Source organism: Epinephelus lanceolatus, chromosome 9 (assembly GCF_041903045.1).
Source record: "Epinephelus lanceolatus isolate andai-2023 chromosome 9, ASM4190304v1, whole genome shotgun sequence".
Classification (NCBI taxonomy): domain Eukaryota; kingdom Metazoa; phylum Chordata; class Actinopteri; order Perciformes; family Serranidae; genus Epinephelus; species Epinephelus lanceolatus.
The window spans coordinates 21,439,775-21,455,501 of NC_135742.1; the positions used below are offsets into that span (position 1 = coordinate 21,439,775).

Here is a 15,727-nt window from a genome sequence, read left to right on the forward strand (position 1 = left end):
GCTTCAAGAGGTAGTCACCTGAAATGGTTTCCACTTCACAGGTGTGCCTTATCAGGGTTAATTAGTGGAATTTCTTGCTTTATCAATGGGGTTGGGACCATCAGTTGTGTTGTGCAGAAGTCAGGTTAATACACAGCCGACAGCCCTATTGGACAACTGTTAAAATTCATATTATGGCAAGAACCAATCAGCTAACTAAAGAAAAACGAGTGGCCATCATTACTTTAAGAAATGAAGGTCAGTCAGTCCGGAAAATTGCAAAAACTTTAAATGTGTCCCCAAGTGGAGTCGCAAAAACCATCAAGCGCTACAACCAAACTGGCACACATGAGGACCGACCCAGGAAAGGAAGACCAAGAGTCACCTCTGCTTCTGAGGATAAGTTCATCCGAGTCACCAGCCTCAGAAATCGCAAGTTAACAGCAGCTCAGATCAGAGACCAGATGAATGCCACACAGAGTTCTAGCAGCAGACCCATCTCTAGAACAACTGTTAAGAGGAGACTGCGCCAATCAGGCCTTCATGGTCAAATAGCTGCTAGGAAGCCACTGCTAAGGAGAGGCAACAAGCAGAAGAGATTTGTTTGGGCCAAGAAACACAAGGAATGGACATTAGACCAGTGGAAATCTGTGCTTTGGTCTGATGAGTCCAAATTTGAGATCTTTGGTTCCAACCGCCGTGTCTTTGTGAGACGCAGAAAAGGTGAACGGATGGATTCCACGTGCCTGGTTCCCACTGTGAAGCATGGAGGAGGAGGTGTGATGGTGTGGGGGTGTTTTGCTGGTGGCACTGTTGGGGATTTATTCAAAATTGAAGGCACACTGAACCAGCATGGCTACCACAGCATCCTGCAGCGACATGCCATCCCATCCGGTTTGCGTTTAGTTGGACGATCATTTATTTTTCAACAGGACAATGACCCCAAACACACCTCCAGGCTGTGTAAGGGCTATTTGACCAAGAAGGAGAGTGATGGAGTGCTGCGGCAGATGACCTGGCCTCCACAGTCACCGGACCTGAACCCAATCCAGATGGTTTGGGGTGAGCTGGACCGCAGAGTGAAGGCAAAGGGGCCAACAAGTGCTAAACACCTCTGGGAACTCCTTCAAGACTGTTGGAAAACCATTTCAGGTGACTAACTCTTGAAGCTCATCGAGAGAATGCCAAGAGTGTGCAAAGCAGTAATCAGAGCAAAGGGTGGCTATTTTGAAGAAACTAGAATATAAAACATGTTTTCAGTTATTTCACCTTTTTTTGTTAAGTACATAACTCCACATGTGTTCATTCATAGTTTTGATGCCTTCAGTGAGAATCTACAATGTAAATAGTCATGAAAATAAAGAAAACGCATTGAATGAGAAGGTGTGTCCAAACTTTTGGCCTGTACTGTATATACATAAATTACCATGAATTATTCTCATGACAACACCACACATATAACACCCCTGCAAGATGCGCGCCCAGTGCGTCCTCCTGACAGTTGTGAATACACGTCTGACCCATAAATGAAGTCTCGCGATAACCAGCAGTGCGGGATTACAGTGTAGGGAGGGAGGGCTGCATGGAAAACTGGAAAGACAAAACAAAAGCCACACATTTCAACCAACAGGCGCTGGTCGCTTTTTATTTTTATTTTTAAGCCCAAACAAAATCGATTCACTATTCGTATCGATTTCCGTTTAACGTCAATTTTAGAAAAGTTTTGCATCATGCCGAGCAGCACGTCTTTGCTGGAGGCCGACGAGGGAGAGTCCGAGGTCCCACCGCCGCTAGTGCACGCTTTCGCCGGTATGGGCCTTGAGGAGCACCACGGCACCCAGAGCCAGACCCCCGAACAAATAGACGAGAGCATCTCCTTTCACCGCCACCACCAGCTCCCCCCGGTGTCCCATTTCAGCCTCCTCGGTACGGTCTTAGACTTGAAGCCGCTGCCTCTGCATCGGCCGCCCTCGGGAGATGAGGTGAACAAAACGGCTGCGCCCGAGGACGAGGAGCCAGAAGTTGTAGCCGACTCCTCGCTGTTAGTGCAGGCCCACCGCCACCAACACCTCCCACCGGGGCCGGGTGGCTCCGTGATGCCGTCCGGGATGGAGCCGCCGCACGTCGAGACGGTATTGCTGTACAATGGAGACGACCGGGACGATACTGGAGTCGGCGGCAGCGCCCTACCACCGGCTGGCAGCATGGCGATGCTGCCGCCCGGCGTGTACGGGGAGTCGGGCTACGAGGCCGAGTCGGCGCTGTTGGCTCGGCGAAAGAGCGTCAACACAACCGAGTGTGTGGCGGTGCCGAGCTCCGAGCACGTCGCGGAGATCGTGGGCAGACAGGGTGAGTCGGTGTTGTCTTTCGGGATTTTTTTTTTCTTGGATCCATTAGCTAATGTTTAGCTGCTAATGGGAGTTGGGACGAAACTTGGTGGGAAGACAGTTCATAAAAACAGTTAAGTAGGCAAAATAATATTACACACATCTTAAAAGGACAGTGAATATAATGCACGATAACAGCAAAATATTAAAATATAAATACAACGCAGAATTATGATTAAACGTTAAGCTAAATTATAGATTATTTGTCGCAAGTGGGAACTGCCGTTAGTCAACAAGCTAACGTTAGCTAGTAACTTATTGTTGTCAGCAGCACCAACATTAACGGTTACGCGCCATTTTACATAATAAACTAATATTTTTAGAAGCTACATTTTTTATATGGGACACCTCACTCGTGTTTTATAGTTTAGATATTAAATAAATGACCAACAATTAAACATAACTGCCGTTCAGCTTCATAAGCAACAACAGTTAGCATGAAACCAGCTAGCTTAGCAATCCTAACTGGGTCAACACCGCCACTCGCCCAACACCCTCAACAAAACTTTGCATCACAAGTTATATGAACCAACAGACCCCCCTGTGTTTTCTTGCTTTGTCAGCACGTCTGGGTTATGGATGTTTTGTCTGTGCTTTGCGGACAGACAGTCTGTCCTCAGCCGTGCCTCGTCGTGCTAAACCGGGCTTGGCTTTGTCTCGGAGGAAAACATGAAAAGCAGTGTGCTGGCTGCTGGTCACCATTGCTCTGCCACATCAGCTGTAGGTTATAGTTAGCTCCGTGACATAACCAAGACTTCTGGGTTCAGCTAAACACGACCGGCTTTTCTTACATATCCAACGCCTTTATCTGGTCTTTTACATAAACTTTACACAGCTCAATGGCAGGGTTGGGAGAATGTTATTATGTCGTCTTTGAGACCAGTTGGGGGAGGGTGCACACAGACTGCAGTGTTGACAACAACAGGAAATGGCTCTGGTAATGATGCTGGACTCTCAACCACAGCTGAAAGGAATATTTAATTTATAAGACATGCTACTCTTAAATGGCATTAATGACTGGAAACTGAAATTGCGATGCCATAATCTTTTATATGTCCATCATTAAAGTTTAATGTGATGTGTATGTAATGCAGTGTGGTACATTTTAAAAGTGAAGTGATCCAACATTCCTCTGCCTCTCTTTGCCTCTCTTTAACTTGCCTCTGACAGGCTGTAAGATTAAAGCGCTGCGAGCCAAGACCAACACCTACATTAAGACACCGGTGAGGGGAGAGCAGCCTGTCTTTGTTGTGACGGGGCGCAAAGAAGATGTGGCCATGGCTAAGAGGGAGATCTTGTCTGCAGCCGAGCACTTCTCCCTCATCAGAGCCTCACGGAACAAGACGGGCCCTCTGACTGCTGTAACCGGTCCAGGGACCCCCTCTCTACCTGGACAGACGACCATTCAGGTCAGCAAATAGGGTTATGAGTCATAGGGTCGGTCAGTGTTACGAAAACAGACATTCCTATGCAGTGAATCACATTATGTGAAGTCATTATAATACAGCGTTGTGTATGTCACCATGCACTGTTGTTTATATATAAGAGGCTTTCAGTGTTTTTGGCTGTGTCGGCCATTTAAAGTGTGTATACTTACCCTGTGTCATTTCAACCCTTCAGGTGCGGGTACCATATCGTGTTGTTGGGCTGGTCGTGGGTCCCAAAGGTGAGTCTTGTTATTCATCGAGTAGTTTTTGCTCCAGTTGCAGGACTGTTGTAAAAAGAGTTTTGTTTCGATAGTTACTTTTTAGTGTGAATAGAAAAACAACAATCTTGTACAACACTAGCAAACAGGTAAAAACAAGTGTGCAGAATTTTGGATGTTTTTAAATTTGTTTTACACAGTGGAAGGAACAGCATGAGTATTTACAGTAAGGCAATACATTTTTAGTTCATTATTTTCACATTATGAAACTTAGGTTTTGGGAATATGAAAATTATACTCCCAGAAGGTGACTTTGTCTAAATGAAAGTAATTATCTACTTGGTTCTTGACTAATAAATGAACCACATTGTTGTAATAGATAATACTGTACACAACATTTTTTCCAAGCATTTACAGGAAATTATACATTATCTAATAGTGTGTTATAAGTTGCTTGCAGTTTCTGGAAGAGTTCTAATATGCTAAGCTTTACTCCAGAAGGTTACATTTTGCTCTCACTGAGTCTTTAACCCCTTGCCCTGTTGACATTAGCACTTCGGTGTCAGAAAGTCCTGGGGTTGATTTGTAAATTGAAGTGCGGCAGTTCTCAACCATGTGCCATTAGGCTGGAGAGGGCGAGGTCACCAGTCAGAATGACAACAGATTTGGAAATGGTGAGGAGAGGCAGTGAGGAATTTTGATATTTAACAATTGGTGTGTACAAGCACTGAGATAAAAAGTGTGTGTTACTTGCCAATTCATTGCGGCGATTAAGTTTGTTCATGTACTCTCTGCTTATTTAGTCTTATCCAGATATATATGGTTGGTGTTTGAGAAGCTGCTACACAAGACTGAAACTCACAGTGTTGTGGTTAGTTGGTATGCACCCCTGTTAGCTGAGTCACCAGAACAGCCTGCAGTTGTGCCCTGTTATTATTGGACAGCTGTGTTTCTTCTAATTTTAGTGTCAGATGTTGTTGTTAGGGGAAAAAAACAAGTGTATTGACTGAAACTATTTAATGCTGTTACTGTGACAGTCTTTTAATCTTACTGCTTGGACTAGTTTGCCAACTTGACACTCGAGTCATGCTGTAGTTATGAAACAACAATGAAATACACACATCTGTTCTCCAGCTGATGTATTTAGCACTATTAATACAATCACACACTTGATTATTTTTTTCTTCTTCAATGTGCCATTCGTTTATGCTCAGATGTATATTTCTTAGGAATGGTCACACATATCACGTGTCAAATTAAATTTAATGGTTCACGCTTGACAGGCATGTAGCCATGTGACCAGAGCAGTTATTGAAACTCAGTGTGCAACTGTTGAAGTACAAGGGTCTTGGTCTGGTCATGTCTTTCAGGGGCAACCATCAAACGTATTCAGCAACAAACCCACACCTACATTGTGACGCCGAGCCGTGACAAAGAGCCGGTGTTTGAGGTCACCGGGATGCCGGAGAACGTGGACCGGGCAAGGGATGAGATAGAGGCGCACATCGCCCTCCGCACAGGAACCTGTGGAGGCATTGAGGCCCCTGGTGTAGACAACAATGACTTTCAATTCAACGGGACAGACGTCAGCTTTGAGCATTCTGCACCACCAGTTGGGTTGGGGGAGGCTGGGTGGCTTCATGCTGGTGCATCATCACCAAGTGGTGGTGGTGGTGGTGGCTTGCTGCCAGTGAGCATCAATGGTACTCAGCGAATCAATAGCAATATTAACAGTGGTGTCAGGATGTCTTCCACCTACCGCAACGACAGCTCCAGCTCTCTGGGCAGCGGCTCCAGTTCAGCTGATTCTATGTACAGCAGCAGTAATGGTAACCGGATGGCGGATTTCAGCCCAACCTGTCAGTTTAATGCCAACGCTAACAACAACAACAACAGTAATGGCGGCAATACAAGTTTCTGGTTTGGTGAGAGCCTTCTTCCTATGGGGTCCGACGAGCTGGTCAGCCTGGGAGGCGGATCGTCATCCTCCTCGGGGTTTGACCCATTAACCATCTCAACTGCCCAAGCCTCGCACCCTGCTGCGCAGCCACAAATCTGGAGCCCCTTTGTGGACCACCAACCCCCCCAGGCCTTCGATGCACGTCAGTCTCAGGTATCTGAAATTCAACAGGAGCACACAGTTTATGACCTGCTGTGGAGACAATAAATAAAGTGCCACAGTTTGCCTTGTATATATTTCATTGTAGACAATATGGGGTGTTTGTGTTATGATACTGTCAAAACTGTGATTACTACTGCACTTATGGATATACCAATTGCTTGTCTCGTGCCACCCACCTGTCGCTCAAAGTGGCCACACCCTTCATTATTCATATCTTAAAGCCTTAATACCATTTAAAAGGGTGAGTTATATAAAAATTCACCCCTTGGTACAGTTGTCATGAAGAGTGAAATTCGTTATAGTGACCAAAACTGCTTTTGTAGTGGGTTGTAAACATGTTTACTTCTGCTGTAAAGTTGGCCATTTTAACACGGGCATCTGGTTTGATGTATGCAGACTGTACGATGACAACGCCTACTGAATCGCACGCTACGGCGTAGGCTGATTGATGTCAAAACACATTTTTCAGCCCTGGAAGTTTTAGTTTGGAAAGAAAAAGGACAAAGTCTGTGCAGTGCAGTGACTCTGACAGCCCAGAAAATGCATCAATGATCCATTATGTTGATAAAGAAATTTAAGAAGCATGCTTTATGTTCATGTCATCTAGTAACTGTTGATATTGATTTCTCCAGACCAGTCAGCCTGGGACGCCTCGGCTCTCTCCAACCTTCTCGGGGACAGACGCCTTGGAGCACCCTCAGGCCCAGCGAGTTCATCGAGGGCCTTTCGGCTCGGCTGGGACCCTCGACGCCCACAGGTTCCCCTCTTACAGCTCCGCCTTCTCCTCTTCCAGTGAAAGCACCGCCTCCTCTTCCTCCCCCCCTGAATCCTCCCTCTCCTATCGGCCGGGGCTCGGATCAGCAGGGAGAGGGCAGGAGATATGCATCCACTGTATGGATAACCAGGTGATCGCTGCCTTGGTTCCCTGTGGCCATAACCTCTTCTGTCTAGATTGTGCCACACACATATGCCAGGGTCCAGACGCTGTTTGCCCTGTGTGCCTGTCCCCAGTCACACAGGCCATTCAGCTCCGTAACATGTGATTTCGATCCATTTCCTGATGAGGGATCAGCCTCCCCAACACTTCAAATTCATAATGTGTGGGGAAATTACAAAACTGGCCCCAAATCAGTGTCTAGGTGTGTCCTCACCCCTGTTTTGTCCAAGCTGGTGTTTGGTTGACAAAGGTGAGAAAGAATAGGTGACTTAAGAATGATCTGTATTTAGGGCATGGGTTAGGGTGTTCGGCCCGTTCATGTGCCTGATATTGTGAAGTCTTCTTCCATGATTGATTGATTTGATCAATGGGAGGGTTGGAAACCCTCTGTGTAGCATTGGGTGGGGCGGGATATATATATTTTTTGCTCATTGTGATTTTTGATTTACATTTTCTTCTCCCTGAAGCATCTGGTTATCAGTTTCTGCCTACCTGTATTTTATCAAATTGTTTATATGTACTTTGAATTATATTAGATACATAATGTTGGCTTTCGGGTCAAAGATATTTTTTTGTCTACATCTCAAAATTTTTGTCCATTTTTTTAAATTTTATTTTGCTGCTACAGTTGTTTTTATGTGCTGAAATATGGCCCCATTGCCTCATTTGTTGTGCTCACGGCAAACTTTAAGGAAAGAAAAGAAGTGAGCATGTTTACATATAGTGAGTCCCACATATGAATATGTATAAACTAATAGTATTTTCCTGGTTACCACAGATTTTAAATGCCTACCGCGGTGAACTGGAAACAACGTACACATGCTGCATTATCCTGGCAAGAGCCACTCTATCCCAGATAATTTGCGTAAATATTATCAGGCTAGGGAAGTGCACCTTTAAGCAGGATATGATGTTTACACGCTCCAGATCATAAATCAGAATTTCTGAATTTTTAAGAGCATATTGATACACATGCAAACCCACCCACGGAGAGTTTTTAAACCAAGTGGGTCAGACCTGCAACTACAAAAAATGTCACACTCCAGTGAGCCTTTCTCATAGCAGACATTTTGACTTTTCATAGTAGGAAAAGCACAGGCGGAACTAATAACATGAGCGATGGCACTGTTAAATCCAAGGGCTGCAGTGAGAGTGACAGTGAGCAAGCATTCAGAGCAGCTAAATGGAATTCAGCCATCATTTATTGTATTTTTTTTACACCCATGTTGTTCCTACTGTGATGTGTCAAAATGCCATCTTTGGAAAAGGCCTATGGCAACCTCTTGTTGCCTCAGGTTTCTCTTTCCCAGACCAGAGTCTGCGGATAAATCCTTTTTTTCTAGAGTACCAGGACGTTACAGGCATTCTGTATTGCCACGTTGCTTCCCATTTCTACTTTTAAAGAAACTGTTTACGGTAAACTCGTGCCTGATTCCGTTCTGTAAACAAAGAGAAACAACTGGTTCAGTGGACGTACAGTGTTGCTCTGTCTTAAAACAAACGTGGCCTTTTTTTGGAAAGCCTGTAATTAACTGACAACACTATCTACAAATCCAGATTTTGGCTCGATAGATCACAAGCTGACAGACCGAGGTCTTAATGTATTCGTTAAAGTTCAATCTCTTAAAGGCATCTCGGTGGAACAAAGGTATTATATCACAGGGGTGCTTTCTTTTGCTTCCTATTTCTGTTGAGCCTTTTTTCAAGTATTTCCCACCTATTGCTTTTATCTTTTTTGCACCAGACACTCCCATTTAGTTTATTTCTGTTTCCATCTTTATTTTCCTTCTCATTGTTTTTTGCCTTTTGGTTTATTTCTCGAGAACATCCTAGTATGGGGAAACCGTGTGCTGATTTTCAGCCAGAAAGATGTGCACAGCTTGTCCCTATGGAAACATTCCTCCACCCCCCCTATTGCTGTCACTTATGAAGATGGTAGGAGTATGGCTAGGTTAGTGGAACCTCACCTGGGAGCCAAAAAAGCTGATATTCTTTGAAACTCTGCTACGAAGAGAGCTGTAATCTGGAAAAAAAAATCCTCAGCCATCTCAATATTACCATTTCCTTTCATTGGAACTGCTCCACCCAGTGGCCGCTCCTCACAGCCATTTTGTGTCCTCATTGGTGAGCATAATTCTATTGGGATGCAAAATTGAGACCGTGTCTACCAGGCCTATGCAACAATCATCTCAGTATCTTAACTCGAGGAAGCACTAGATCAATAAAACTACTTTGGTTTTAATCACAGAGCTCCAGACATCTTGGGGGTAAAGTTGTAGACGGACATCTTCCCTCTGTTTTTCCTACTGTGTTTGAGTCGGGGTTCATTAGCTGCTCCAATGCACTGATGAGATGTTTCGAAGGCACACGCTTTGCTTGTCATGTCTCATCAGCTCATTTGTTTACTGTCCTTCCCCATATCTTATCACTTTATTGACAAGTTTGGATCCAGAACACAGGCTGACCCCCACCTTCCTTCGTCCGACCAGTAAAGAAAAGGTACAGATTCATCTCAGATCTTAGCTTTAAACACCTGTGTCTCTAGACTTTGACAGGATTGAATGAGTTGACGGACACTGCGAAGGGGAAGCAGCTGGAATGATTTCACCATAAACCGTGCTGACGCTACATAAGGTCAATGCTGTTGCTTTACTTTGTGGACATTGGACCACAGTCCGTCTAGCATTCCAGCTGTTAATAGTATTTGGGAGTTATTCTATTGCTTGGCTCTGTTTTTTTAAATATCATCCGTCGGGGATGATTTGAGTTTCCTCGAGGAAATTGAACAGAATGAGTCCCAAAAGTGCAAAAAAAAACCCCATCTGCTTTTGTCCCCTCGGGTCTTCTCTCCGTCCTTTTTATTTGACTTCTCTCAGCTCTACGAGGAGTTGATCTCTCTTTGCTCTCTTACTCTCTCTGAGGGAATGCAATACACTGTCGGCCCTCGGTTTATTGACATGAATCTATTGACATTTTTGTGTATGTATTATACGATATTACTGTTAATGACTGATAAATATACAGAACTTATTTTTATTTTGTTACATTTCATATATATACATAAATATATCTATATTAAAATGTTTACAGTAAGATTTTTAATTTTTTTTTTTTTAACTTTTTTTTTCTGAGTGATCAAGTGAATGAAGAGTTGGAAACCCAGAGATGATGCAGGAGGAAGAGGGTGTCAATGCTATCTGCTTGTAGTCTAGTTATTAGTTTACAGTATTGATGATAATAGTATTGATAGCTGCCGTTTTAACCTAGTGGAAAATGGAATGTGCATCACGAGCATGTCTTCATAATGTACCGCCAATGTAAAACGTCACACTGCAACTGTACAGAGGCCAAGGATTCAAGCTGCCTGTCATGTCTGTACGCCACCAAATTAAGAACGGTATACTGTACAATGTATCTTAGATTATCTATATATAAATAATACATATATTGTTAAGATGTACCAACAGTTCAAAGTATTTGCTAATTTTACTACACTTTTGTTATGTATATGTAGGGGGAGTCTTATGGCATATAAATTCTTCAAATTGAGTCAGGAGTTTAAAAGCAGACTATATTTTATAACGGCCTTTTAAGTTATTGCGGCCAAAGCACTGATATTATATATTTGCTGTAAAGAGAATTTAAGAGTTTTATTTTTCTGATATTAAAGTTACTTAATAAAGACGGTTTCATTTTAGAGGGTGTCTGACTGGTGTGATTTATACGTTATGTGAAATGGTGTTCATGTTTGTAATACAGAACAGTGTTGAAAAGGTGCAGCACTCAGCCTGTTGTGGTTCCTACATGTCACTGCTTCTCTAGTAGATGGGTAAATGTTCTTTTTTATTAGAATTATTTGTTGCAAGACAATACAAAACACTAAGACAGTGAATACAAAAGTGAACACAGTTAAGTGTCGTCAGGGGATAAGAGGACGAGGTTATGTTGGCTGTCGTGTGTGTCTGTACATCTATACAGGTTGACAGGTGAAAGGGTGAGGGAAGAAGAGGAAAGAAAAGAAAAAAGTACTAATAAAAATAAACAAAACAAGCAATAATTCATTCATTCAAACCTTTATTTAAGACTCGGGAAATCAACTGAGGGAGACCCTCATTTTCAATGATGCTGAGCATGAGCAAAGACATTAAAACAATAAGCAAACAAAGAACAATTATGCATATCAATTAAAACAAAAATGAAATCATAAAAAACAACAGCAATAAATGATTGCTAAAAGTAGAAATACAGGGTGATAAACATGCTAAGGTGTAGATGTATAGTTCAAAACATTTACATTCAATTAAAACATCAGAAATAAGGCACTTAAACTGCCATAAGGGCGGCAGAGTGTCCAAGTTTAAGGTCTTTTGTAGATCATTCCATGTATAAGGGAGTGTGACGCAACAACCTATTCCGTGAATGAGTACCATGATGATGATAAAGAGGTAAGCTCTAGCTAAACAATGTAATTTAATTTAATTTAAAAACGCTCACAGAGAGCCTATTTATCACTGTCTGCATGTGGGAATTATAAGAGTGTGACACATCAAAAGCCCTGATTGGCAGCCAGTATGAGGGATGATAACATTTAAAAGGAGAAAGTCGCGAGTGGGACAATAGATCGCTTTATTGTATGGAGCAAATTACAACAAAGCACCAGCAAGGATGACCTAACACATTATGGAAGTTATTGTGCACAGATATAAATACAGGTGTGCCTTGAGATTGTTGCTTGCCCTTTGGTGTACCTTGGGCACAAAAAATAAACACTGCTTTAAAGGGTACAAAGGTAAGTGAGAAGGGAACCTATATATAACCGATGAGACCCTGAAAAACTGAAGTCACCAGTGTAGGTTTACCATGTGTGATGGGGGATCAGCTTTTCACTTGATTGTAGAAAACAAGTGTCTTGCACTCTGGCTCCATATGCATTTCTTTTATTTGATGACCTTTGGGCCTTCTTCAGTATCAACAAGCATACTAAGACACAGGTACACTGCTCTGTTATATAGGTCACACCTTTGTTACACACCTGATGATGACTAGGTGAGCATCACCAATAGGTGGAGCAAATCACAGTCACACAGCTTCACACTGAAGCTGTCCTGTCTAATAAGGGCAAAACACCAAAAACTATTCTTTCAAAAAAGTATTTCAGTTCTTTCAGATAAGGCCCTGTTTGATCACGCTCCAAAAAGTTAGTTGTGCCATTCCTGAAAGCAGTTCCTGTCTGCAATGACACAGAGGGCCACATCACACTCTTTACACTCTCAGGAGGTGTTATGCTTCACCTGCTTGGTCGGCCGGCAGTGTATACAGGCTCTGTGTCCATGGGAGGTCTTCTAGCTCACATCAGCTTGAGAAGCGATTGCCACAGTGCTTCCAGAGAATGCCGTGTGGATTGTAGAGCAGACACAGACCTCTCGTGAGTCCACCTTCTTCACAAAAACCAGTGGGTCATCACGGATCCATCTGAAGGAGCCTCTAGGAATAACTGAGCCTGTGTGTTTGCAATCTCTTCTGTTGTCTCTGTATGTGCCTCATGCTCTGATACTCACGCTAAATAGATCCTGGAGGAGCTGTGAACTGGTGTAGAAGTTTTCACATGTAGATGAAAGCCACTGCCCAACTATACTGTATTCATCAGGGACATAACCGAGTCATATCCAGTTCCAAAGTCTGATGCCAACTGTGGCTTTCCAGAGAACACAGCAAAGTTTGAGGTGTAGCCATTGCTACTGTCACCAAAACAAAGAGTCCGAATCATCCAGTTCCTCGTCATCACTGTAAAACAAATTAAAAGGTTTGAAGTATCCAGTCATATATATGTCAGACAAGAACTTGTTTTTTTGTTTCACCTCTCACACAGGATGAGATGGCTGAGATAGACTGATATCACCTGACCCCTGTAATGACACTGAAATGTGTAGGCTGTGGTTGAACAGGGTGCATCTCAGTTCCCTTACGCCTCTAAACCACTGCAGAAAAAACCCACTAACACTGACTAACATGTAGCTTTTGTATTAAATGGGATCAGGGCTCCAGACTAACGTTTTTTAGTGGGAGCACTGTAGCTCCTCACTGAAAAATTTAGGAGCACAAGCAGAAGATTTAGGGGCACATCCTGCAACTCAGTTATTCACATTTTTGGCCATTTTAACTGTATCATGAACTATATGTAGTCTACTGTGTATTAACACTGGACTGTTTAATTATTGAAGTATTAAACATCACAGAGACTGGTGGTCAGTGGGATGTGAGGATTCCTAAAATAACATCTGTACAGATGTGAAGCCCTGACTGTATCTGATTGATCTTTAAAAAAAACTGTTGTCTTGTATTTTTTTTCCCTCTGAAAACATTAACCTAATAGTCAGACACAGTTTATTTAGCCTCAGTTTGCTGAATATTGAGTTATTTCCTGCCCTTTTTACATTTCTGTTTTTGAACGTGTAGCCTGTTATATAGAGATGTATTAATACATTTTTTGTTCAGTCACAAAAAGGCTAATCATGGGATTTATATCTTGTTATCTGCGGGAACAGATGAGTGGGCACTGTTCATCACCTTATATGACATATATATGAATATGACAGCAGCCATAGTTACGTGTTTCCACGGCAATAAGAAAAACAGTCTCGAGGGTTGTCTATCAGCCATTCGCAGTCTCTGCCCTCGCAGACTTTACGTGATGACAGTAAATATGTCACACTATGTACAACTGAAGTGAGCGAGGGCTCAGTCCAGAGGGAGGACATTTGGATTCAGCTGTGACTTCACCACAACTTGTCATGAGAGCCGTAGAAAAGGATCAAATAGTTCTAAATATTAAAGTATGTCACTACTGGCTATTGTGGGATCAATTCTCCAAGATAAGAAAGATAAGGAGAAGGAACAGACTTTTACCCCTTTTCCACAGTCATGGGCTGGTTTGGCTTGGCCTGGTTTTGCTTGGTTTGGGCTGTCAGCCCAGCACAGCAGGGATTTGTATTTCCATTACAACAAGGCTACCTTCTTGAAGGTGTGTCTTAAACTGGCGATGGCTGGTCTTGAGTGATGATGTCTAAGTCCCCTGTTATTTTTGCTGCATGTGTTTTTCCACAGCAGGGCGGGTAAAAGAAGTTTACCTGTTGGAGGTGAGCTGCTTGCAGAGGTGCAGTAAGAGCCTGTTGTCTGCAGCTCTTCATCAACATCTCACTGTGGCTGTTACTGCTTTCACTTTCCTCCCTGCAGTATCATTAGCCTCACCTTTATTGAAGAGAGGCTGCTCACAAAGTTTTGCCAAATCAGTAATCACACATTTTATGGCCTATAGATTCTTCACAATAAAAGTCTCCTGTTATTTCGTTATGTAAAATTTTTATAGTGAAGCAGCAACATAAAGAAATGTTGAGTTTTTCGAGCAGCAACTTCTAATACAGCTGATAGTGAACTGGCCGCAGTCGACGAGACCTCACCCTACCTGCTCGAGGGCCCGGCTATTGGACCTACTCCTGAGAAGGTCCATCTCCGGCACAGCTTGCCGTGGCAAGGCACATCTCAACACCTCTTGCATATTCCACAATAATCCAGTTCAGCCCCGTTATGCACAATAAATGTTATTTTATAAATGCCCACCATTAAAAGAATAAGAAATAACATACTAAATGCCAGGTGGATGTTTTTGAGAGGGTTTATGACCCTTTATGACCCGTTTATGTCTGGTATATGGTCAACAACAACTTTGATCTAGATACATTTCTGTTTTTGAATGCACTGTCAGATTATTAAAGTAATCCATTTAATACCCTCATAACCATTGTTGTGTATTTTACATGAATATGAATACTAAATGACTGTACTGCTCCAACTTCAGACTTGAGCATAAAAAATATTTCCATTATCATATTCAGGATTCTCTAGAAAGAAAGAAAAAAAAAGAAAAAAAAAATCTGTTTACTTTGGACAAGAAAACCAATATTTATTCAACAACATTCATTTAGAACAGACAGGAACAGAGGCAGTGTGTGTGTGTGTGTGAGAGAGTCTAGACCAGACAGAAGGGGCACACGTGTTACAAATGACTGTGGTGTGTTCTTTGCAAGTGTAATTATCACACTTTTGGCAGATGGTTGTGACCATCCTCCTTTTTTTGACTGGGCAGTATTTGCACTGCCTCCTTGGGTCCTTGAGTGATTTGCACAAGGGAGTGACAGGGGCAAGGTCCTGGGCTTGTGTCACCATGGCAGCAGCACCTGGCTGGTGGGGAAGGCGCTGCCTTGTGGCCATCAGTGGAAAGGTCAGTGCCCTCCCCAGCTCCTCCAAGAAGAGCCGCCGACGGGTCGGGTTGCCCTGCTTCCAGTTGGGCTGCGCCGCTGTCCACAGGATTGATGCATTGACGGCAGACACGTCAATGACGTGGTGGAAAAGGGCCATCGGCCAACGGCATGTCCTTTGCCTACACGAGTAGGTGGCCACCAGCTGCAAGATAATAATAATAATAATAATAATAATAAAAAAAAAGACCAAAGAAAAATTGAATAAGTATTCTTCCTCATCGTACACAAATATATATTTATATATATATATATTTATATAAATGCAAGAATGAGGCTACTGAATATAAACATAAATACCTGATTCAGGACGTCCACGCCTTTCTTCCAGCGGTTGTAATC

The 15,727-nt window shown here is 42.9% G+C and overlaps 1 protein-coding gene across 1 annotated transcript; it reads left to right on the forward strand.

Moving 5' to 3' along the window:
* Positions 1–1,538: 1,538 nt before the first annotated feature.
* Positions 1,539–10,767, forward strand: LOC117252754 (RNA-binding protein MEX3B-like). Its single transcript, XM_033619882.2, has 5 exons — positions 1,539–2,328; positions 3,537–3,775; positions 3,987–4,032; positions 5,382–6,124; positions 6,766–10,767. Exons 1-5 carry the CDS (start codon positions 1,710–1,712, stop codon positions 7,174–7,176), a joined length of 2,058 nt encoding a protein of 685 aa, XP_033475773.1. The 5' UTR covers positions 1,539–1,709; the 3' UTR covers positions 7,177–10,767.
* Positions 10,768–15,727: the final 4,960 nt, after the last annotated feature.